This window comes from Lytechinus variegatus, chromosome 7, assembly GCF_018143015.1.
Source record: "Lytechinus variegatus isolate NC3 chromosome 7, Lvar_3.0, whole genome shotgun sequence".
Lineage (NCBI taxonomy): Eukaryota > Metazoa > Echinodermata > Echinoidea > Temnopleuroida > Toxopneustidae > Lytechinus > Lytechinus variegatus.
Window position 1 is genome coordinate 4328401 of NC_054746.1, and position 24082 is coordinate 4352482.

The 24082-nt window shown below is 37.5% G+C and overlaps 1 protein-coding gene across 1 annotated transcript in view; it reads left to right on the forward strand.

Annotated features, from left to right (window-relative positions):
* Positions 1-9618: 9618 nt before the first annotated feature.
* The window catches only part of LOC121418251 (probable methyltransferase TARBP1), a 64759-nt gene continuing 50295 nt past the window's right edge, over positions 9619-24082 (forward strand). Inside the window, exons 1-6 of the mRNA XM_041612006.1 lie at positions 9619-9695; positions 11077-11552; positions 12345-13107; positions 13780-13855; positions 14153-14301; positions 14863-15016. Of these exons, the coding sequence (XP_041467940.1) occupies positions 11188-11552; positions 12345-13107; positions 13780-13855; positions 14153-14301; positions 14863-15016 (1507 nt within the window). The 5' untranslated portion in view covers positions 9619-9695; positions 11077-11187. The remainder of the gene's footprint in view (positions 9696-11076; positions 11553-12344; positions 13108-13779; positions 13856-14152; positions 14302-14862; positions 15017-24082) is intronic.

Here is a 24082-nt window from a genome sequence, read left to right on the forward strand (position 1 = left end):
TGCATTTTTATCAAATCGAAATAAACACATATACTCATTTTTTAATGACCCTGCCACCCAAATTAAATTTTAACCCAAAGTAAGCACAACCTTCATCTTTCTGTGCCAGCTGGATCTGAGGACATCACTGAATTTAATCAAAAAATTATCCGGGACACCTCCAGCGTTCTTTCACTAAGTTTTTCTCATTTCAAGTGCGACCATGTGGGTTTTGAAATTCATATTTCATTTAATACATGTTTCTTCACAGTTTTCCCAAGCTTGACGATGATTAGCAAAAGAAAAATCAAGCCTTAACCATTTCATGTGAAGCACAGCTCTATGTAAAGCAGACATCACAGTGGCTATAGTGCGTGGAAAGGAGGGGGCACAATGGCACTCTATAAAGTGTTCAGGGCAAGGGAACAAGTAATAAGGTTTAATATATCTTCAAATCAATCTTCCTTGCTAAATTCCATTAGTTCTTGATTAACGTCTAATTTTATTCATATAACTATTTGTTCTGCGCAAATCATTTTTCACGAACTTTTCAAAGTAAGTGATGCTCATTCAAGCGGGAAGATTTTTTTTTAAAGTTATATCGTCAGTTTTAAAGAGATCTGTATCAATGTTTAAATGTGGAAAAGGCTTCAGGATATTGCAAATATATAATTTTACAAGATTATTTAAGCGTAAACTTTTGATACGCACTACATATCGTTTAGAAATTGACTCTGTCAATCTGGTGCCCCCCCGGGGGGGGCACTTACATTGACGAGTGGATACCATGCGCGACCAAAAAACGCGTAAAAAGGATGTCTTTTTCAAGATAGGGCACGTAACGTAATAAGGATGTAAACAACGCTAAAATCATTTAAAAAGGGTATCTATTTTCACTCGTAAAGCTACGTGTTTAGGGTCAAATTTGCGAGGGTATAAAGAATAAGACTAAAATGTTTAATAAATAAAGTACTTTTTGCCCCAAGAGTTAACACTACCGGTGTTCAGAGTACGATTTGCTCGAGGTGTGGAAGGTGGGACTGTACTTAACCCATTGGTGTAAATTAAAGGTAAAACCGACGTCCGTGACATACATCGCTGTACTTGTTTAGGGGTTCAATTCAGGGAATACTGGCCAAGTATCGTTTTGTTTCCAATACTTGTTAATGGTAGGGTTTCACACGCCAATACTTCTTAAGAGGTGCATTTTCAGAATATGGAAAATACGTGTTAATGTTGCTTTTCGAGACCCCATGGTCGCGCATGGTATCCACTCGTGAATGGAAGTGCCCCCCCCCCGGGGGGGGGGGTCTGGTGCATGGTTCTTCGACCCCTTAGCCTCTTTCAGTAAGGGCATTTCCATCATGAGCTTTACAGGAACAAAATTCATAATATCGGAAGGGATAAGTTATTTTTACTGCCATGGAATATATGGTTGCAGCCCGATAGTCCGCGGTGTGTGTAAAATTATGATCAGAATATAGTGAGATGAAATGCCATCGAGAGGTCAAACGATACGAGACCATGGGCTTATACCCTCCTGAAAAGTACTTCCCCGGGGTGGGCTGACAAATATATTGCTGTACAAGATAATGCGTGACCCCCCCCAAAAAAAAAAAAAAAAAAAAAAACGTGTTTAAAGGGGTGTTTTTTCAGTTTTGGGCGTGGGCTGCGCGTGCACTCGTTATAGGTATCAAGAACACAAATTTTCCCCCAAAAAACGGTGGTTTTAAAAGATTGGTTAATCGCGGGGTCAAACGTATTTTGGGTCTTATTTTTTTCCAAAATTTTTTTTTTTATGTTATTAAGACTAGCCAAACATGTTTTTCCCCATGCTTTTTCCCCGGGATCATATTCTGGCGACAACTTATTTAGGTGCCAAAATGTGTAATAAAGCCCATAAAATCTTGTTTAGGGGGTCATCAAATCGACGTCCTGGTCAATATTTCTCTCTTCCTTTTCCCCATCTCCTTTTCTTTCTTTCTTTTTCTTTCTCTTTTCCTCATTCCCCTTCTCGCTTTCTTACACCCTCTTTCTCTCTTTTTTTTCTTCTCTAATCTTCTTTCCCATTTTCCTCTCTGTTTTCTTCTCTTTCTTTCCCCCTCTTCCTCCCTTTTTTTTTTTTTGGGGGGGGGGCAGTATATTGAACCCCATGGTCTCGTATCATTTGACCTCTCGATGACATTTGATCTCACTATATACCCTGATCTTAATTTTACACACAATGCGGACCCGCGGACTATCGGACCTGCGGACTATCGGGATGTCCCCGAATCCCGGGCCCCAAATATATACAACTCCATTGTGTGTATTCCTCAGATGTTAACTATGTTAGTAGTATTCGGGTAGTATTTTACTTGGAAGTAACACGCTAAATTACAGTGACTGATGAATAACACCAGGGGGGTGTTTCACAAAGATTTAAGTATGACTTAGGTCGCACTTAAATGTCGACGCGTACATGATATGCAACGCGCAATCTTATTGATCAATACGCAGTAGTGCGCGTCCTCTTGGCATGATTTGACCAATGCTGTCATGCCTTTTATACTGTGCGCAACCAGACATTTAAGTGCGACTCTAAGTCATACTTAAATCTTTGTGAAACACCCCCCAGATGACAGAAGAGGAACTATAGTAACTGCGAATGTACATATAAATTGTTGATATAGTTTCAATCTAATATACAACTGGGCGTTGTGGCGTGCGCCTGTAATCCAAGCTGTGGGGAAGTTACAAATTGATGCAGAGGTTCGAAGTTCGAGCCCTGGGGCCCGTTGCAGAAAGAGTTGCGTTTAAACGCAAGTAAAAAAATCAATCGCAAGTCCCAAATGCGCGCTGTTGATTGGTTGAAAATCAAGTTGCGCATGATTTTTAGAGTTGCGATTGATTGCAACTCTTTCTGCAACGGGCCCCTGGTCACGTCTTTCGGATGGTGACGTTAAAGGTCGGTCCCAGACGTAAATAATCATATCTGATTGATACACGTCTGACAAAACTCAAATACACACACAATCCAGAGTGCGGGGGGGGGGCACTAACATTGACGAGTGGATACCATGCGCGACCAAAAAAAGTAAAAATGATGTCTTTTTCAAGATAGGGTACGTTACGTACGTAACGTGATAAGGGTATTAAAAAAACACTAAAATAATGAAGAAAGGGTATCTATTTTCGCTAGGAAAGCTACATGTTTAGGGTCAAATTTGCAAGGGTGTAAAAAATTAAGACTATTTTTTTTTATAAAGGATGTATACTTTTCAACACAACGTGTTTATAGAGTATGATTTGCGCGGGTTGTGGGAGGTTGGGGCTGTACCGTACCATGGACCTGGGAAGCGGTGGAGTACCCCCAAGATTTTCCCAGGGGTGCTGCGTGTATTATTTTCCATAGGCAGCACTGCACTGGTTAGTATGTCACAAAGGAAAAATGTATGGAAAATGACCAACATCTTGTGTCAAAACCCCTTTTGTGGCTTATCGAATTTCTTGGCACCAAAACGACCTTCATTTTTTTTTCATGAAACCCTTTTTTTTTTTTTGCTTGTCAAATTTACATAGGCGGATCCAGGGGGCCTATAGGAGCCCGGGACTCCCTATTGGCGGAGCAAAAAAGGGGATGGAATATTTAATAAAGAAAAATAAGGGAAAAATAGAGGAGAAAATAAGAAGATAAAGAACAGTGAATAAAATATGGTGAGGGGACGACTTGGAAATTAAAATAAAAAAACTTTCATGTCACTTTATACATTTTTCGCTCGAGCTTCGCGTTCGCATTGCATGTTTGATGAGATAGGCCTCCATAAGATTCTTCCTCAATAGGCTGATAAAGAGCTCAAAGTATCAAGTTTTGAAGTCAATATGCAAAAGATATTTCAGCGAAGTTGAAAGTGGGGGCACATGGAAAAAGGGCAGCTTTTCTTTCGGAAGGGGCAGTATCTTAAATATACCAAAAAATGATTTGTCTGCAGTGGCTAAATGAGCCAATAATTTGACGGGCCGGGGATAGAAAGAAAGAAAGAAAGACAGACAGACAGACAGAAAGAAAGAAAAATAGAAATAAATAAATAGATAAAGAAAGAAAGAAAGAAAGAAAGACAGACAGACAGACAGAAAGAAAGAAAGAATGAAAGAAAGAAAGAAAAAAAGAGAGGAAGGGGAAAAGAAAAGCAGGTAGAAAAATGACGAAAATAAGCGGAGAATTGGCAAATTTTTAATGTTAATAAAAGTGTTAAACAGTTTTTAACAGGTCCCCATTCGGATCAGTATTCAGCTCGCGCTTAGCGCCCACATTAATTGTTCATTGAGATGCACATTTTTTTTTTATTCGAAACGTATTTACCAAAATGTCAAATTTTTCGGATCGAAATATTGCAAACTTTCAGATCGCGCTTCGTGCTCTCATCTTATATTTAGGAAATGCCCATCTTTTTAATGATTTATTTAATAAAGTTTTCAGGTCTTAATGCAAAATAATCAGCTCACAGCTCAAGTTTCGCATTATCACGACTACAGAATCAGTTATACAATTCCGTTCATGGTTTAAAAAAATGCTTAAGAGTTTCAAGTTGTAAGGTAAGAATACCAACAATTTTCAGCTCGCGCGGCGCCCTCGCATTTAGATTAGAAAGAGATTTATTCTCTTCATGAATTTCGGAAAAAAAAAACAGTCCTTTGTCCCCTTTTCACGTCAGTATACCGAAAAGCTCGCGTTTTGCGTTCACATGGAAGGGAGGTGTAAATACGGCATAATAATGAGCCCGCAAATGCATATTCCGCATGACGTCATGCGCTTTTCACAAAATATATAGCTCAATATGAAATTTAAATAATATCCGTTTTATGTCATCAGAGTCTGAATAAATTTTGCACCATTCATTGTACAAAATTATATTATTCAACCCAGAAAGCATCTTGAATGTATCCTCCTTCAAAGAAGATATCCTTCAATTTGAATTGAGTGTAGACGCCCCCCCCCCCCGTCTCACATCCCGGAACTTTACGACGACTTAAACTATTATACGGAAAATGGAGCAGGACAGGTCCCACAGGGGGGGGGGGGTGCGGCAGGGGCGACAGATCCTCTTTGATTTCTAATGTAGTGAAAAAAGGGATGGAAAAGAGGAAGAAAAGGGAAGGGTGGTGGCAAAGGAAAGCTTGTCAAGCGATCCAACGAGAGGCCAGTATAAGTTGGGGAAAATAGGTCCCCTATCAGAATATCTGACGCCGCGAAGCAAAGTTGAAAGTGGGGGGGGGGCATGGACATTGGCGGCGGAAGCCAAAAATTTTAGGAGGGGACAACCAAAAAATTTTTGACAAGCAAAAAAAAAAAAGGTTCTCAACCAAAAAAATTTTAGGGGGACGTAGGAAAATAAATTGACAAGCAAAAAAAAAAAAAAAAAAAAAAAAAAAAAGGTCATCAACAACAAATTTAGGGGGGGGACCGTCCCCCCCTCCTCAAATTTAGGGGGGGACACGTCCCCCCCGCTTCCGCCGCCTATGGGCATGGAAAACAGCTAGGGCTGCTTTTCTTTCGAAAAGGGCACTATCTTAAATATACAAAAAATCTACAATGGCTTTATGAGCCAAAAAATTTGAGGGGGATAAAAATGACGTATCACATAGAATTTATGAGAAGCGATCAGGCAAAAAATTAGAAAGGTTAATAACGAAAATCTAATTTTGTGATAGCTTTTGATGTAATTCTCAGAAAATACTACAATCTTCAGGCTTCACCCTTCTCTCTTTCCTTTTCTCGCCCTCTATTTTTTAATTGGTGAAAAATATGGAGGAGCCCCCAAGCTCCTCCATCGGTACGCCACTGCTTAGCTACCCCCACTCACATGACTCATGACACGTAGGATTATTCTTCATTGTTTTTCTTTCAACATCATTATGAAATAAAAATAAAACCGTTGTTTTCTTGTTTCAAAGGTACTCGTTAGCACACATTAAAAAAGAATCCTTCTCAGGTGAAAGGGACAGGCACTGATTCGAGAAAGGGCACTTGCAAGACGACAAGGGGGCAATCGCTCACATAAAACGAGTGCTTCTTAGGTGAAAGGGGCACCGTCGTGAGGGGCACATTTCTTGGGTAAAAGTGGACACTGATTCGAGAAATGGCACTAAAAAGAAGGCAATGGGACGCGAACTCGCTCGCAATATATATATAACAGATTCTTCTCAGGTGAAAGGGACACAAAACACGTTCTTGGGGGCACTTTTGTTAGTTAAGGGGTACTGATTGGAGAAAGGGCACTTAAAAGGCAAGGGGCACTCGCTCACATAAAATGGGTCCTTCTCAGGTGAAAGGGATACAGAACAAGTTTGTGAAGGGCACTTTTTTTGGTAAACGGGAGCACTGATTCTAAAAAGGGCACTTGCAAGACGACAAGGGGCAATCGCTCACATAAAACGAGTGCTTCTTAGGTGAAAGGGGCACCGTCGTGAGGGGCACATTTCTTGGGTAAAAGTGGACACTGATTCGAGAAATGGCACTAAAAAGAAGGCAATGGGACGCGAACTCGCTCGCAATATATATATAACAGATTCTTCTCAGGTGAAAGGGACACAGAACAACGTTCTTGGAGGCACTTTTGTTAGTTAAGGGGTACTGATTGGAGCAAGGGCACTTAAAAAGGCAAGGGGCACTCGCTCACATAAAATGGGTCCATCTCAGGTGAAAGGGATACAGAACAAGTTTGTGAAGGGCACTTTTCTTTGGTAAACGGGAGCACTGATTCTAAAAAGGGCACTTACAAGAAAGCAAGTGGCACTTGCTCACACGTGTACAATAGGTCCTTCTTACTATGGGTGAAAGGGGTACAGAACATGTTCGAGAGGGTGATTTTCGGATAAAAATGGCACTTATACGCGAGAAAAGGCACTTGCAAACACCTAAAACGGGTCCGACTCAGGTGAAAGGGACACAGTACACGTTCGTGAGGGAGCATTTTTTCATTTTTCTTGCGTAAAAAAGAGCACCTTTTCAGTACTTCAAAAAGTTATATAATTCAGACCTGAAGCGGGGCATTCTAAGACTTGCTTGTAGGAATTCACTAAGACCATACGTATTTCACTAACAAAATGATGCGAGCACGAAGCGCGAGCTGAAAATTTTTGATATTCAGATCAGAAAAAGGACATTTTAAGGACTGATTTTAGGAATTCACGGAGAGCATATCTCACCAATTCACTGTGCCCCCCCCGCCCCAGGATCGCCGCCCCTGGCATATTGTGATTCCCTTTTGGTCAAATATTGTTTATTGTTTCAAAATAGAACACTGTGGTAAGTTAGTGATTCCCATCTCCCCCCCCTGGGAGGATTGGGGGTGGAAGTTGCTCCTTTTTTCAATCGAGATCCTTAAAAAAGTCAAACAAAAAACACAATTTCCTATGCGGCCCTTGCTTCTGCGATATATCAAGATAATCCAGTGGGCGGGAGGGAAAGACAGAGAGCAATCAGAGGGGGGGGGGGCTGTATTTCTCACCAACACGTTATCCATCAATGTATCTTTGTTTTCTTTATTGATAATGCATCAGCAGTGGGAGATTAAAAATTAGTAGGTGCAAATATATGTAACATTCCTCGTGTTGAAATTGTTAACATATCCATCATGATCACACCTGCTAAAACCGCAGGTGTGAGGATGGTATTGATGTAATGAAATCCTTTTACACGCTGCGCCTACTCATGAGGTTTTTATCCATCTTATGATCTAATTCCATTCAAATAGAAGACAAATAGCCATTATCCATGACATGGCCTGTTAAGGATAGGGATGCGATATTGGATTGCGTTCCATACACGTTTACACCCGAGTTCATTGGTATTGGTATTGGTATTTATTTTCCAAATCACAATGTTAAAAAAACAATACAATGTAAATGTATGTACATAATAAAAATCAAAAGTGAGATGGCTGGATATACCCACTCAGCTTTGTTAATGTAACAAAACTGTTCTTCCCTGGGGTCCAGAAAATATGTAACAACAGTTACTGTACATAAAATATGACATAACAACGGTTACTGTACATGACATGAAATAGAGTTAAACATAAGAAATAATTGGGCTAAACAATAATGAAAAACAACAAAAAGAATACAAGAGAATACATCTATACCCTAACGCGACCCCCCATCCCCACCCACCCACTTGTCGCTACTATTTCTTTTAAAGGTCAGGGCAAGACTGAATTAACTGATTTAAATTTTTATAAAAAGTAAATAGGCTATTTGACAATTTTATTGTAGAGTAAAGTAAGTTTTAGACAACATGTTTTTTTAAGGGGGCGGTGTCATGTTTTTCTATGCAATCGAACTAACATTAATTTTCGTAATTGTATAATTGTATAGCTGGGGCATAGGAGTTACATTACCTACCCTTCAGTAGTTCTTTCTCATTTGTTTCACTTTCCTCCTCTCCTTTTCTTCCCTTTTCCTCTTTTTTTCAATATTAAAAGAAATGGGGATGGGTCGATCGCCCCTGCCCCTTAAAGAACCACACTGGGAAGCTTTATTTTTAAAAACCAATAAAGGGTGAAGATGATGAAGATGATTATCATAATAGAACAAAAATAAATAGAACAAAATACATAAATCAAAATCAAAAGAAATGTTGATGGTTTCATATTTCTTTCAAATCAATTTGTAAATCACACAAAATAATGAACGCTTGATACGGTAGCTATAGCCTCTCATCGTGCATGCAGGATGCGAGCGCAAAGCACGCGGCGAAAATTGTACATATATGATGACATGAAATATTTTTTGTTGTCTTCCCCTCACTTTTCTATTTAGTGGTCTCCTTCCTCTCATTGCCCCCCCCCCCCCCTTATTCACCTTTTTTCCAATGGGGGGGGGGGACGCTTCGCCTAGCATTCCGGCAGCGCGCTCCCCGACATGTTCTTTATATTATATGCTGCTTATAATAATGTTGCCATGTTTGACAAACTTGATTTCACTAAAGAAAACGAATAAAAATGCCATACAAAAGTAAGATTAGCGGCTGACCGTGCACTTTCGGCCTTTTTTGTGATGGGTATACTATAAAGAGGGTGTGTTCCATAGAGGTGGATTTATCTACGGAGGTTCTACATGTACCTCCATGATTTATCCATAGAGCTATTATTAGCTCTATGATTAAATTATCCAACCCGATGCGATGGTGTGGCCATAGAGTTGGGTGTGGCCCCATGCAGGCGTGGGAATACTATTTAGTCTAGTTCCAGTTGAAATACAAATATTAATTTGATAAACAGGATGCTCATATGAAAAAAATTATAGGAAAATTGCAATATGAGAATTCCTTACATACCGTATAACAACCATATATCAATTGAAATATTAATTAATGAGATGGATTATCGGATAGTTAGAGTCAGAAATACATTCTTTATCAAAAAATATCTGCTTGACACCGGCGCGGCTTGAGGCAGGACTAGCAAGGTCGACTTACACGTGAAACGTTCTACGAGGACCGTATTAACAGAAACATCGCCCTAGATACGGGATTATCGGAATATGGATATATATATTTGCCGTTGATTTGTAATTCAGTATATAAAAGGTGCAGAGTTATTTTAATTGATATCTAATTCCAGATCCTGCAGAACCAGAGCCTTCCATTCAGCCAGGCATTCAATCCGATCAATTCGGCTGCCGAGCACTCCGCGAGCACTGCTGTACGAGAAGGCTGTACGACTACGAGGCCGGTACGTACGGGAGCTTGGGTGCAGAATTATCGGTGGGCGCTGGGCCTACGTACTCCTTGTCCTACACATGTTCCATTCAATTTTCAAATGACCATTAAAAGAATAAAAAATGTTTTCAATTTTGACAATAATTTGAACGGACTATAAAAAAAAACTTTACCCTTAAAACACCGATTTCATGTGGTACAGTTACATAAACTGAACTTTGTGAAGTCTTGAAATCTATGCTGAAAAATGTTCACACTGAAGATCACCAACACAGATATAGCCAGGGGCGTTGTAGGGAGTATACGTACAGTATATAACTTTCACTCCCTACAACGCCCCTGGCTACACAGATAGGCACACGTTGGACAGTGTATTATTATTGCTGGAATAAACTTTATCTTTATTAATTATAAAGACTTAACAGAAGTGACTGAATCCGCGCTTATTTTGCTTATTTCTCAGCAATGACACAATTTCTTCCAGAATCCTTTGGCAAATATTTTTTATTCATACAAACAGACACTTGGGTGGTCATTATATTAGATTCTGTAAAAGTAATTTTGAGATCGTTACCAGAACTGGAATTTATCTTTAGTTTAAATCCGTAAAATGGCCATCAATTTTGAGTATTATTTAGTTGGAAATTATAAAAAAAGAAAAATATCCCCTTCTTTTTTGACCCTGAAACATCATTTTCAGATGTCACACAAGGGTTCCGTTGCAGAAAGAGTTACGTTTAAAAGCAAAGCAAAAATCAATCGCAAGTCAAAAATACATGCTGTTGATTGGTGGAAAATCAATTTGCGTTTGATTTTAGAGTTGCGATTGATTGCAACTCTTTCTGCAACCGGCCCCTAGGGCCAATCAATTAAATCAAACGGACATGCTGTTGATTGGTGGAAAATCAATTTGCGTTTGATTTTAGAGTTGCGATTGATTGCAACTCTTTGTGCAACCGACCCCTAGGGCCAATCAATTAAATCAATCGGACATTTGTGACCACAGCATGAAAAATTCTAGCGAAATAAATTATTGTTGTTCCAAAGTAGACTTAGTTTTGTGCCAATGGATATTTCAAGAAAAAGTAAATGAATCATTGATATCAATCTTTATTTAGGCCTTTGGAGCCTTTTTTTTATTAATAAAAAATTGTAGGCCTATCTTATTCAACATGGATTTGTAATGCATGCATAATTGATAAAAAGCAATATTTCATTGACTTGCCTCATATAGTGATTCCATCTTGATTGTAATGTTAGTGATATGCATTTTGTTTATTCCCAGCTTAAGAGGCGGTAAAATACACTGGAAATTCTGTTTGAAAACTTGTTGATTGTATTTACATGTACAAAGTTTCCTAAATATATATACTGTATATGTTTTTTTTTTACAGAACTTGATAATTGATGGGACGAGAACATGGACCTTGAATCTCGTGAAGTTTGATATTAACAGATTTTCATCTTTGATGTACACCCTATGGGAATAAGTGCATGTTATCAGGATGTCATCCAAAATACTTCATCTTTTAGAGAGCTGTGGGGGTGATGCCCAAGTGGGTGTGATCCTGAGGAAAGCGGTTGCTCAAGCCCATGCAGCTTTGGCTTCCGAAGACACTGCAGAGGCAGCAGAATTCATTGCTTTTTGCTCGGAGAATCTAAAGAACAATCCCCTGCTCCTGCACACGGAGGAAGTGGAAGACATTGTAACCAATCTTTGCTTTCCGGTCATAGCAAAGGAAGGAAGGGAAGCCCTCCAGAAAGTTTATGAATTTCTTGCCTTCACTCTGTCGTCATCGTTCAGGAAACCTCACCCTAAACCTTGTGAGATCGTGATGAAAGCATGTAAACAGAGCCTCCTCACATATAGGTATGTGTTATTTATTCGGATTTACAATATTTACTGCTGTGTTATGGATACATCGGATTCCTGAACTACACGTGTAATGTGGCACGGAGGCATACCAAAAAGAGGAGGGGAATGTTATATCTACAGCATATATATATCACATGGATCTTTAGAAGTTTAGATAGGTGGAACAATATTGAATTTGATTAGAATGATGATGACTTGCCACTAATTGAAATTCCAGAAACCTTATTAAAGTTTGCTTAAGTTTCATAGGCTGTTGGTCAATGGTTATGTAACATGCATTGATAGTGTCCAAATTTGTATGTATTCGAACCCAAGTTTTTGTTTTTTCCATGTATATATTTGTTTCTTCGCAAGGAAATTTGTATTACATTTCATCAGTAAAAAGATAAATACAAAACTAATATTTTGTTCAGTGGATGAAATGAGATCCGCCTACTTTCTCTTGATTAGTAGAGTGGTCCCTATTCGTAGAAATCGTGTCAATGAAATTAACTAGTGGAATAAGTAAATCAAGAAAAAGGATGAATATTTAAGAGAGAAATAATGTTAGATGATATCTATAAATGAAATTACATCTGAAATATTTTTTACTGAGAATGAAATTAAGAGATATATCTTATGCTTTTGCTTCAAATGGTGAATGATTTTCAATAGGAAAGAAATAGAATTAAATTGGTGATCTTCAGTATGTCACCCATGGAAAACAGTATATATTTGGGGATGGTCAGGGCCTTTACCCTAACTATACAGAAAGGAGTGTAATTACATTGTAACTATCTTTGGCAGAGATGAAGTAAACAACAAGGACCATGCATGTAATGAGTTTGATGATGGAGAAGAAGAAGAAAAGAAATGTGAGCTTGGTATATCATCTTCCATTGCTATTCTAAGCATCTACACCAAGGCACTTGTCCAATCTCCTGAAAAGCATGAGCAGAGAACTGATACCGAAGACCCATGGTGGGGTGAACTCATGGAGACAGTGTGGGACATTCTGGAAGCAGGTGAAGCCCTCGTCTGTGTGCAGCTCGCGCAAATCCTGGTCCCTAGTGAGAAGGAATTACCCCTGGGTGGAAGAACTAGGAACGAGGTACTTCAAGTGATTTGGGACCGACTTGTTGCAATGCATGAAAAGAGTGTCAAGTATTCAGAAGCAGTGAATGAGAACATTTACCTCATCCTCTGTGCTCTGTCAGATGCATTCTTCCCAAATCCTTCTTCCGAGGAGGAAGCGAGGAGTTCAACTGACAAAGCGAATGATACAGGACTTGATGATGCTTCCCAAGGCGTGGATCTCTTACAATTGGAGTTGTTTTGGCAACTCATTCAACAGGGGCTTATCCACGCCAATCCCCTGACACGGAAACGTTGTAGTTATCTGATGAAGAGGGCAGTAGATGTGGCTGCAACTTCACGTCAATGTCTAGGTCAAGGGTCACATGAGGTAACCAAGCAACCGTTATTCTCATGGGATCCAGCCCAGAAAGAGACACTGCTACGTCTCTGGTTTGAATTCTTTCTCATCTATGAGACTCTTGACCAAGTACAGGTGAGTTGTTCCTCTATTCTAATTATAGTTGAAGAAATTGGCAATGGATTGGTTTCATCGCTGCATTCAAGCTCGTTTCAAAACTTACATTACCATGCCAAGTTGATCTTGAAGGGATCTAGGTATTCTATATTGCAAACTCAGGACCCAGTCTTACAAAGAGTTACGATTGATCCGATCAACACTAACTACATGTATATGGAAATCCATCAATGTCATAATTTCTTCTACAGGAACTTTGCACAATGATGATGGTGATGGTGATGATGATGATGATATTGATGGTGATGGTGATGATGATGTGGATGATGATGATGTTGATGATGATGATGATGATGATGATGATAATGATGATGTTGATGATAATGATGATGATGATGTGGATGATAATGATGATGTGGATGATGATGATGATGACGGTATATTTACCCATAGTAGCCACTTCAATTCCAAAAACTGTTCTCCCAGCCGGCCCTGCTATTATTATCTTTGTCTGTCTCTCACATGTGATATTGTAATTTTTCTTTTTTTTTCTTATTCATCAATTACTTTCTTGATTTGTTTAGTCTGTTTATTTTGCTTTTCCTTTTTATCTTAAATGTGTAGTATTCTTTATTTTGCCTCATTATAAAGAGTCATTTTTTCAATGATTTTTTTTTTATTTGTCATTAGATCCATGTAGTAACCCCAGCAATGCCTCGTCTTGCTCAGCTGACAAAATCCACATATCTATCGGATGAGAACTTAGGTTTGTATTTTATTTCAGCATAAGTCAAGCCTTAAATTTCAACATTTTAAAACAAGGCCACTTTTATGTAAAGCTATGTTTATTACTAAAATCTCCAAAAGGCCAGTAAGTGGGTCATTTAGGGGAGTCAACAGGCCATTCAAAGATGTGGTGTATGGCCTTGGATCAATGAATAAACTGAATTGATTAAAAATATTGGTATGTTATTAAAAAAATCATTCTAAAAGCTTATTTTATGATATGTCTGGATGTTCAGTAGTTTGAAATGGGTGTATGTTTTAATTTTTTTTGTATTAGGTATGCCTGTACTACATTCCAGTTGGCTGTGTATACTATATCAACGGTGTTTTGTCCATGAGAGTAAGACTGTGACTAGACTTGGAGTAACTCAGTTTCTAAATCTTGACCTAAACAAAAGTTCATTTCTTCACCAGAATGGGCTTAAGGTGAGTGGTGTACATTTTTGGTAGAATAATGACATATATATAATAATAATAATGATAATAATAATAATAATATTAATAATGATAAAAATAATAGTAATAATGATAATAATTATAATAATAACAATTGTATACACCAAATGAACTTTCCAGGGTGCTCTAGAAGGAAATAAAAGATAGAGTTAAGAAAATAAAAGACAAGACTTGAAGATAAAAAAGAAGGCATTGAACTTCTACAGGTGACATTTAAATGGAAAAATGCAGTCTGCTATAACCAAAGAGAAGATCATTCGAGAGAGAAAGGCTAGCATCCATTTAGAATTTATTTGGCTATTTAAGAACGAATGCTTGTCTCTTTGGAGGTATAAATGGAATTGTTTTTGCCTTGGTTGCCAGATGGCTAATACTGTTCTTTCTTATTTGGTTTAAATTCACCATTGACTTCATGACATTTCTCTAAGATATTTCTCTTATTTCAATGACAGTAGTTTTGTTATGGTTTTTAATCATTAAATTGAGCACACAATGATCATTAAGCTATTGATGTTTTATGTTTATTTGTAGTTCGTCCTTGGCCCGTTATTGACTTCCCTCCATGAGGAATATCTTTATAGCAAGCCCCAAGAGGACCCATCTGGAACACACCCACCCATTGGTCTAGCTTTGAACAAATTCATGGCGAACTGTACCTCTCAGCTCTCTGATGATATCAAGAGATGTAAGTCGACAAAAATGAAAATTTTGATTGTTTTGATAAAAATTTGATGATGATTATGACGGTGGTGATAAGTGCTAGTATCAACAGGCCTTGGGTGGTATTTCTGAAAATTGTCTCATCTTTTCTCTAAACAGCTCAGTAATAATATCAAATTAGTATGCAGCGAATGTATGCAAAGTAGATTGCAGCGGGATAGAAATAATTTTCAATTGGTGAGTTAGTTGACAACTTGCACACCATAAAGTTTGTCCAAAGCTACAGTAACCCAGGTTTCACTAAACCATGTCAATCAGAACACCACAGACAGATACTTCAAAGTAGCTGTGTTGGTGACATCGTTGTAAGGTAAGAACTACTCCCTTCATTTGCTCCAATGCATAAAATGGCTATTCATGTCTTTTTTTACAAAAGTTTTACCGCAAATAATATGTTTCTTTTATAAACACAGAAAGCTATATGCAACCTTGGTTATATTTTGATTAAGGTGCCAGGTGTCCTAAATATTTTTATAAATGATTTTTGTCTCACCTGCATAGCAGAACGAGACTGTAGTTGCTGCTTTTCCGACGGCTGCGGCGTCAAATTCAAATCTTATCCTAAGGTAAAGTTTTTGAAATGACATCATAATTTAGACAGTATATGGACCTACCTAGTTCATGAAACTTGGACATAAAAGCAATTAAGTTTCCCTAGACATCCTGTGTGAGTTTCAGGTTACATGACCAAGGTCAGATCGAGGTCATTTAGGGACAACAAACTTTGATATTGTTGTAGGTTTTTGTGGAATTTTCATAACCTAAAGTTAATAGATCTAGTTCATGAAACTTGGGACATACTGTAAGTAGCCATGTATCCCTGAAAATCTTGTGCTTGTTTCTGGTCACATGACCAAACTCAAAGGTCATTTAGGGTCAATGAATTTTGGCCGTGTTGGGGGTATTTGTTGAATTGGCATGACAACTTAAAAGTTTATGGATCTACTCATGTCGTTCATAAAACAGACATAAGAGTAATCAAGTGTGAACGATTGTTTTGCACATGTCTAAGTTCACATGATCTTTGGAAGTTTTGTTTTGTTAGATTAGATTTTTTTAAAAGTTGGTTTAAGTGCAAAAATTAAAAACTCATGATTTCCAAAGCCATGACTTTGAATGACTTTATTTTGATAAGCAAGCAAATATGCTACAAATCAAATATTTGTGTAGATCAGCTCACAAGCTTTCCAAAAATATGTAGTTTGTTGGAGTACACGTACTAAGTAAGAATCCTGTGCTTCATTATACACGGTAGTCATGTCTGTACGGTAATAGGGCACCTGGCACCGTAATGCCCCAGGGGAAAAGGTTCTTGAGAAAACCACAAATCCCTTATATGGGAAAGTTGTTTCTACCACTGGTAATAATTCATTTACTGAATCGCCAATATAAAATTTATTTTGTCAATAGTGATGATGTAATTTAAAAAAAGTCATAGCCTACCAATTCCTTGTCTGATTTTATTCAAGCTGTCACCATCCTCTTCTTTTTTTTATCCTCTCACACACCATTTTATGCCCAAGGGTGGATTCCCATTTTTCCTTGGTGGATTCATTCTAGGCTAAAGTCTAGCAGTGCTTCTTATTGTTATGTCATTTTGGCATCAGCAGCCTAATAGCAAATTATGGAGGCGGCTTCCCAAGTCTGCTAATCCAACCTCTCTTCTCTGAAAACAGGACATTGTATAAGGCATATTCATCGCTTTCTGGTGTTAATTGTGGAGCCTTTTGTAAGAGAAAGTTGCACTGCCATTTGTTTTAATCTGAAAACAAAGCATTGATGTAATCTATTTCTTTATATTCGATAGCACTAAAGTGAGAGGGAAGTCTAACTGTATGAAAGAAAACCACATAGTCATTTGTCATTGTATGGGCATTTAAATTGCAAAAGATTTGTCACTTCAAAACCTCAAGTGTTCTCATGTCTTCCATCACTGTCTAGAGAATGTGGTGAAAATCATGTGGAACTTGGAAAGTGCTGTAATTTGCTCGGTGATCTTTCTACTGTATATCTTATAAGGTTGGAGCAGTCCAGAGAGACGTTATTCCTTGTGATAATATTGAAATCATGCCACCCTTTTAAACACAAAACTCAATTAACAAATAATTGCAATTCATGTGGAAACTCATTTCAATGAGAAATGTAGTTATAAGCAAATTTTCTACACGGAATTTTGAAACTTATTAACTATGCTAATTTATGCATATTTTTCAAATCTCACAAAAAGTGCTTATTTATTTTTATTTTTATTTTTTTTGGGTCACAATCTGAGAGCCTCATGAGGTTCACCAATGTCAATTCTGTTTCCTCAAAAGAGTCAATACAGTTACAACTGGGCTAAAATGAAAGGTTTTGTTAAATTTTGTTGCGAGATGCCGAATGAGCTCAACATCATCGATGTGCTAGTTCTCCTTTTTTCACACACGCCAAGTTTTCTGCCTAGCCCGTGCAAAGGAAATTATTGCTTATCTGAAACATAACAGTAGCCATTCATGAGTGCTTAGCTCTAATTAGACAACAGTGCTGGCTCCTTTGCCCCTGAGGCATAAATCGAGCACTCTCCTTGGCTTTATAGCCATGTTTCTTTTTACTCTAGCGATCTTAACCCCGGACTATCCCCCTTAGCGCCGCAATTTCTTGGCTCACCCTGCTCTTTTGCAGGGCTAAGTAATCCTGTACTGTAGGTGTGGTTAGCTCATTATGCAAAAACGCTGCTTAACCATGTTCTATAGGTGGGGCTAAATTGCAATTTAGCCCCACCTATATGGTATGGAGTAAAGTAAAATTTTGCTAGTGTAAAAAGCATATTAGATGGTTATCACATCACTTCATACTTGAATGAACAGAGAGAGAGAGAGATAGAAGGAGAAATAGAGATAGGAAGAAGTAGAGAGATTGACCACATGGTATGACATGTGACTTTTGGAGATGGATAATAAAAACTCAATATGTTGTACCACGTGTTATGCACTGTGACTAAAATACACGCGACTTGGAGAATGCTCTTAATCGGTACGAATACGAAAATGACGTCTAATTGCAGAAACGATTAGCATTTAATTCATTTCAGTAAACAAATTAGTCTTTGTTAAGCTCCCTTTTCTCATCTTGTTTTGTTTCCTTTTATGTGTTTTCTGAGGTTTGATTCAATTTTGTTTCCAAGATAATTACTGCTATTTATAGGTATTTAGTTTCCAGAGTAAGAGGCATAGAGATTCATGTAGGCAGCTTAAACTTAAACTGGGGTAATTATGGTCTGCCTCTGAAAAGATAGTGTTGATGGCACGCTCCAGAACATCATATTCTGGAAGTACTCTTCACTATGAGCCAAAAAAAATATGTATATATTTATATGGATTATTTTGAAAACAATATTTCAAGGAATATGTAAGACAGTGTTGAATCATCATGATGAAAAATATCTTATTAAGGACATCTTTTAAAGTGCAATCTATCAATATCAGAAGTATTAACTTATTCCATAGATATATTGATGAAAAATATCTTATTAAGGACATCTTTTGAAGTGCAATCTATCAATAACAGAAGTATTAACTTATTCCATAGATACATTGATGAAAAATATCTTATTAAGGACATCTTTTGAAGTGCAATCTATCAATATCAGAAGTATTAACTTATTCCATAGATACATTGATTATGTTTTTAATTGACCGTGCATCACTAAACATAATTTTTCCTGTTTTTTAGCAACCTGGTTCGCATTAAATAAAAAAAAGTTCAGTGTTTATGTCATATGAATTTCCATACACCATTTTTGTCTTGCATGAATAGCAGGAGTAAGACATAGGGCCTTTTCACACATGTATCTTGAATCATCATCGTAATGATGATTGCAATTCATATTTAGAATTATCAGATCTTTCACACGCTCACTCAAAAACTTGAATTCGAATCCCCAAGTGAAAGCAGTATGTGTCCTTGGTGACTCGTCAATCAAAGCACTGCATCGCAGTTACAAACTACGGTGAGTGCATGATAATTGTATCTACGGAAGTGCTTGAAAGGTCATGTAAGCTCTTCCCCCAAAAGATGTTTTGGAGGTCAAGCCTTTCACAAGCAAAAGTCATACCGTAATTTGAGTGAAACTTAACTGGAATTCACCTCCGGAGTAGAATTCAAATTCGTGATTGTGATTAGTGTTTGTGATTCTAATCTTATTCTAGTTTGGTTTCACACATGCTAAAAATTTGTCATTAGCCTTCTTTTTCACTGGAATCATCATTCAGATCATGATTGTTTTATGATGTGAAAGGGTGGATAGGCTCCGGCCACTTTTGTGATGACAGCGGCGATGCTGTCAACTTCAAATCTTAACAAAGGTCTAGTTCAAGGGTCTTAAAAGTATTACCCACAGGCTGCATCCTGCCCGCGGAGCTTCTTAGTGCATCCTGCTAGACTCTGCTGTTTCTTTCTCTCTTTTTAATCACTTTTATGTCATAATTTGAAATATGCATCAATGTCCCTACATTGTGAGCCCCCAGCCCATGGAACCGTGATGAAGGTTATAATCAAAGTTCAGTGAGTTTTGAGCCGTTCTGGCTTTTTGAGTCTGTTATTCAATGAAACCAAACATAGCAATAATGCATTGACAGCAACCCACAGTTTGGATCTACATATTACAGATGTGAAAGTGCATTTTCCTCAATGAACATCATAAAGAACTCAAACCGGCACACTAATATCAAGTGAACATTTGCACCAGTGCCTTCGTCTGACAGACATAAATATCGCTGACAGACAGTGATAATTCTGCACAATTTTCAGGTCACATGAGTAAGGTCAAAGGTCATTTACAGTCAAAGAACATTGTATTTTATTATTATACAGCACGTCCCACGAAAAATGTTAATAGAACTCAAGTTTGGTATAATATCAATTACAATATTCAATATTTTTATATTTTACACTCATAAACTACAACTTATCTTCTCTTTAATAGTGGATGAAATCTTATGTGATATGGTCCATTAACGGGGGGGGGGGGGGGGACACTTACATTGTCGAGTGGATACCCTGCGGGACCCCCAAAAACACGTAAAAAGGATGTCTTTTTCAAGAAAGGGCACGTTATGTAGGTAACGTAATAAGGGTGTCAAGAACGCTAAAATAATGAAAAAAGGATATCTATTTTCGCAAGGAGAGATACGTGTACTGTTTAGGGTCAAATTTGCCAGGGTATACAAAATTAAGACTAAAATGTTTTATGAAGGAAGTACTTTTTGCCCCAAGAGTCAACACTACGTGTTCAGAGTACGATTTGCGCGAGGTGTGGAAGGTGGGGCTGTACTTAACCCATTGGTGTAAAGTAAAAGTAAAACCGACGTCCGTGACAAATATCTCTGTACTTGTTTAGGGGTTCAATTCAGGGAATACTTGCCAATAGTATCATTTTGTTTCCAATAGGGTTTCACACACCAATACTTGTCAAGGGGTGCATTTTCAGACTATGGAAAATATGTGTTTAGGATGCTTTTCGAGACCCCATGGTTGTGCATGGTATCCACTCGTCAATGGAAGTGGCCCCCCAGTTCCATTTATCACAAAGATATGAGCATTTGTTGATTACACATCAGGAAACTTCTCCATACAGGTTGTGTATAAAATGATATGTGTAGTCATGTTCATCTAACAGGATTTGTTATATATTCAAGTGGTGCAATCTATTCACGTTCAGCCATCGCGTGGAAGTAAATCTGCCAGGATTTTCTTTTATTCAAGACTTTCGTTCAAGATTCATTCCTCACCTTTAAATGACAAGTCAGAGAAAATTCCAACAAGCATAACACTGAAAATTTCATCAAAATCGGATGTAAAATAAGAAAGTTATGACATTTTAAAGTTTTGCTAAATTTCACAAAACAGTTGTAGCACATCCTGGCTGGTATGCAAATGAGGAGGCTGTGATGTCATCCACTCACTATTTCTTTAGTATTTTATTATATGAAATATGAAATATTCTAATTTTCTCCTCATTGTCAAGTGATATAATTAATTTCTCCCTGAACATGTAGAATTAGCATTGTTTAATACAATATGGTTCAGTCAAGTTGGTCCTTATTGTCAAATCTATAAAAATGAAATATTGTATAATTCAAACAATAAAAAACAAAAGAAATAGTGAGTGATGGACTTCATCGACTGACTCATTTGCATGTCACTGAGTTGTGCATATCACTGTTTTGTGGAAAAATAAGCAAAAGTTTAAAATGACATAACTTTCTTATTTTACATCCGATTTTAATGAAATTTTCAGCACTATGTTAGTTTGATTTTTCTCTATTTATTCAAATCAATATTTTCCTGGAGTGGACTTGACCTTTAATAACAAAACTTGGGTTGAGAGCTTTTCTGATGAGTACTAAAAGAAGGCTCATATCTCTGTGTTTGATGGACCATATCTCATAAAATTTAAGCCAGCTGTATATAACAAATGCAAATTTATGATTGTAAAATTATTGATAATAAGATTTTGTAATTTTTACGTTATGCTCATCTAAAGTGCCATTAATATCTTTTGTGGGACATGCTGCATAAATGGTGTTTTCTTTTTAAAATAATTTTTCAATAGTTTTTCAAACATTGTTTTCAAAGTCAGCACTGCTGCTATGTTGAGTCACGTAATGTTGGCAAGACTGCCAGAGGCATTGCACTTGTTTTAAAAAATGATGCAACTAACTACCTTATTATCCATGTATCTGTTATCATTAATTAGCCTTTCAAATATGTCACATCTTTATATGAGGTGTTCAATGCTCTTAGAGTCCTGAAAGTGAGGAAAGTGAACAACAATTAAAGAGCATTCACAAAATTCCTATCAATAGTTCAGCCAGGTGACAAACAAGGCAGTCAATTTCTAATTGGTTCTGTCTCCGCTCATCCAGTCAAATGACAATAGACTATCGCTTTCCATTGAGAAGGAAAGGAAATGTGAGAAGGAGAAGCCTTCAAATCCTCTTGAAATAGCTCTAAGGGAATCCCGGTGATCGAAGGCAAGCTATCACATGTATTCCCATGTGCCATTTACCTTTCACGTGGCTTATCATGCTGGCACACACAGCCAAGGATTCATTGCAGTTGCAAAGACAGGATGACGACGGGAGATTCTCTCCGCTGATGACGTGAAGCGATCAAACGTGCTGATCGCATCTGGAAGGGAGTCGATTTTGATATGGATATTCACAAAAACAAGTTTTATGTGGATTTGTGCCTTATCTTTAATAAATGAGTACTTTAACATGTCTACACAATTATTCACTCATTGTGTTTAATATTATTTTTTTCTTCAAATATTGTGTTGAATTGTAACCCTTCTCCCTGGCTTCTTCAGTAGAGATGTATTTTTGCCAAACTTAAGTGAACAATTTTCTTAATATTTGTTTTATAAATTTAAGATTTTGAAAGAACTTGATCAATCTATACAAAGATTTATAGATCTCATCTGGGTTGGTAATCTGATGAATATTTTTTTGTATTTTTTTACCATTAAATGTCTGTTAACAGATTTTGAAGGGGTTGAAGTGCACAAAATGGCGCCCATGGCTCATCATATGTATGCGATGCTCAACCAGTGCCACCCCTTTTTTCTCATCACTATGATAATTATGAGAAGATTAAAGATCAAGTAATTTTCAGAATACTGGCCCAGATCTAAGTGATGCAGCAAATAAGAAATTCCAAAGATTATTTTTTTCTTATATAAAAAAAAGGAAAATGATGCATTTTACATTCTTAAAACAAAAAGTATAAAACTAATCTCATTCTTGTTGTGGGAGTGAGTTTTTTATTGATTGGTTAGGTATATCTGTATATTAATTATACAGATTTAGTTAGGGAAATAATCAAGGCTGATTTTGCCCTTAACTAAGCCCAAATCAGCCTCATATTTTCCATACTTGTTTTGGCGGCAACCATTTTCTTCAAAATTGTCCCAAATCTGCAACTGTAATGAGAAAGTCCACTATAAAACATGCATGTATCGATCTGTGCAGCTAAATACATGGAACTTTTGATAATATTAACTTTGTCATGACCCAATTGTGTGATGTACACTAAAAAATATCCCCCAAAATAGATCAATAAATCTAAAATTGAAAAAATAGTCTTCAAAATTGACTCAGGGACCTGGGAAGCGGGGGTGCTGGGGGTGCTGAAGCACCCCCAAAAATTTCCTTGGGGGTGCTGCGTGTATTATTTTCCATAGGCAGCACCCCCACGAAATCAGATTCCCCCTGTATTTTTTTAATATGTTATAATGTACATAATTATCACATACACAAATTGCAAATCATTTACATAGTCTTTCACATATTCCAATAACATCCCTCCTGTAACACAACTCAATCAAGCTCCCGTGTTCTGATACAGACGTGGTCGCGCGCGATACGTATATAGTTTACATGTACACACTACTCGATAGTTGGGAGGAACATAGGTGTGGCTGGACATGAAACTTTCAGGTTTTGTGTCGAATCAAGTGTGCGCACGCCCGACCGACCGTGTTTTGTATAAACAATTACGAGTCAGACAATACAAATCAAGTTTCAGTCTTTTTCGCCCTGCCCCATGGCCCTGGGAAGCGGGGGTGCTGGGATGAAGCACCCCCAAATTTGGGGGTGCTGCATGTGTCATCTTCCATAGGCAGCACCTCCTGGAAAGCTAGTGGTAGGTATGATAAATGACAGAAATGTAATGAAAATGAGCAAAGGTTTGTAGACCCCCCCTTCAGAATTTTCTGACACAGTACTTAAAATAGTGTTTAAATTCACCCCTTTTCAGATCGGATTATCAAATATTTTCTGCTCGCACTTTATAATAAAAAATGTATTTAGAATGCCCAGATGCTAGGTCTATATCTCTAAACACGCGCACGCATGTTTATTCAGATACGCAGCTTGCTTTGGGTTACTCCGGGCTGAAAATATTTATATCAAATACATTTTTCTAAATAAATAAATGAAAATCTGATAAAAAAATAGTCCAGTTATTTAATTCTAAATTTCAGCGATAT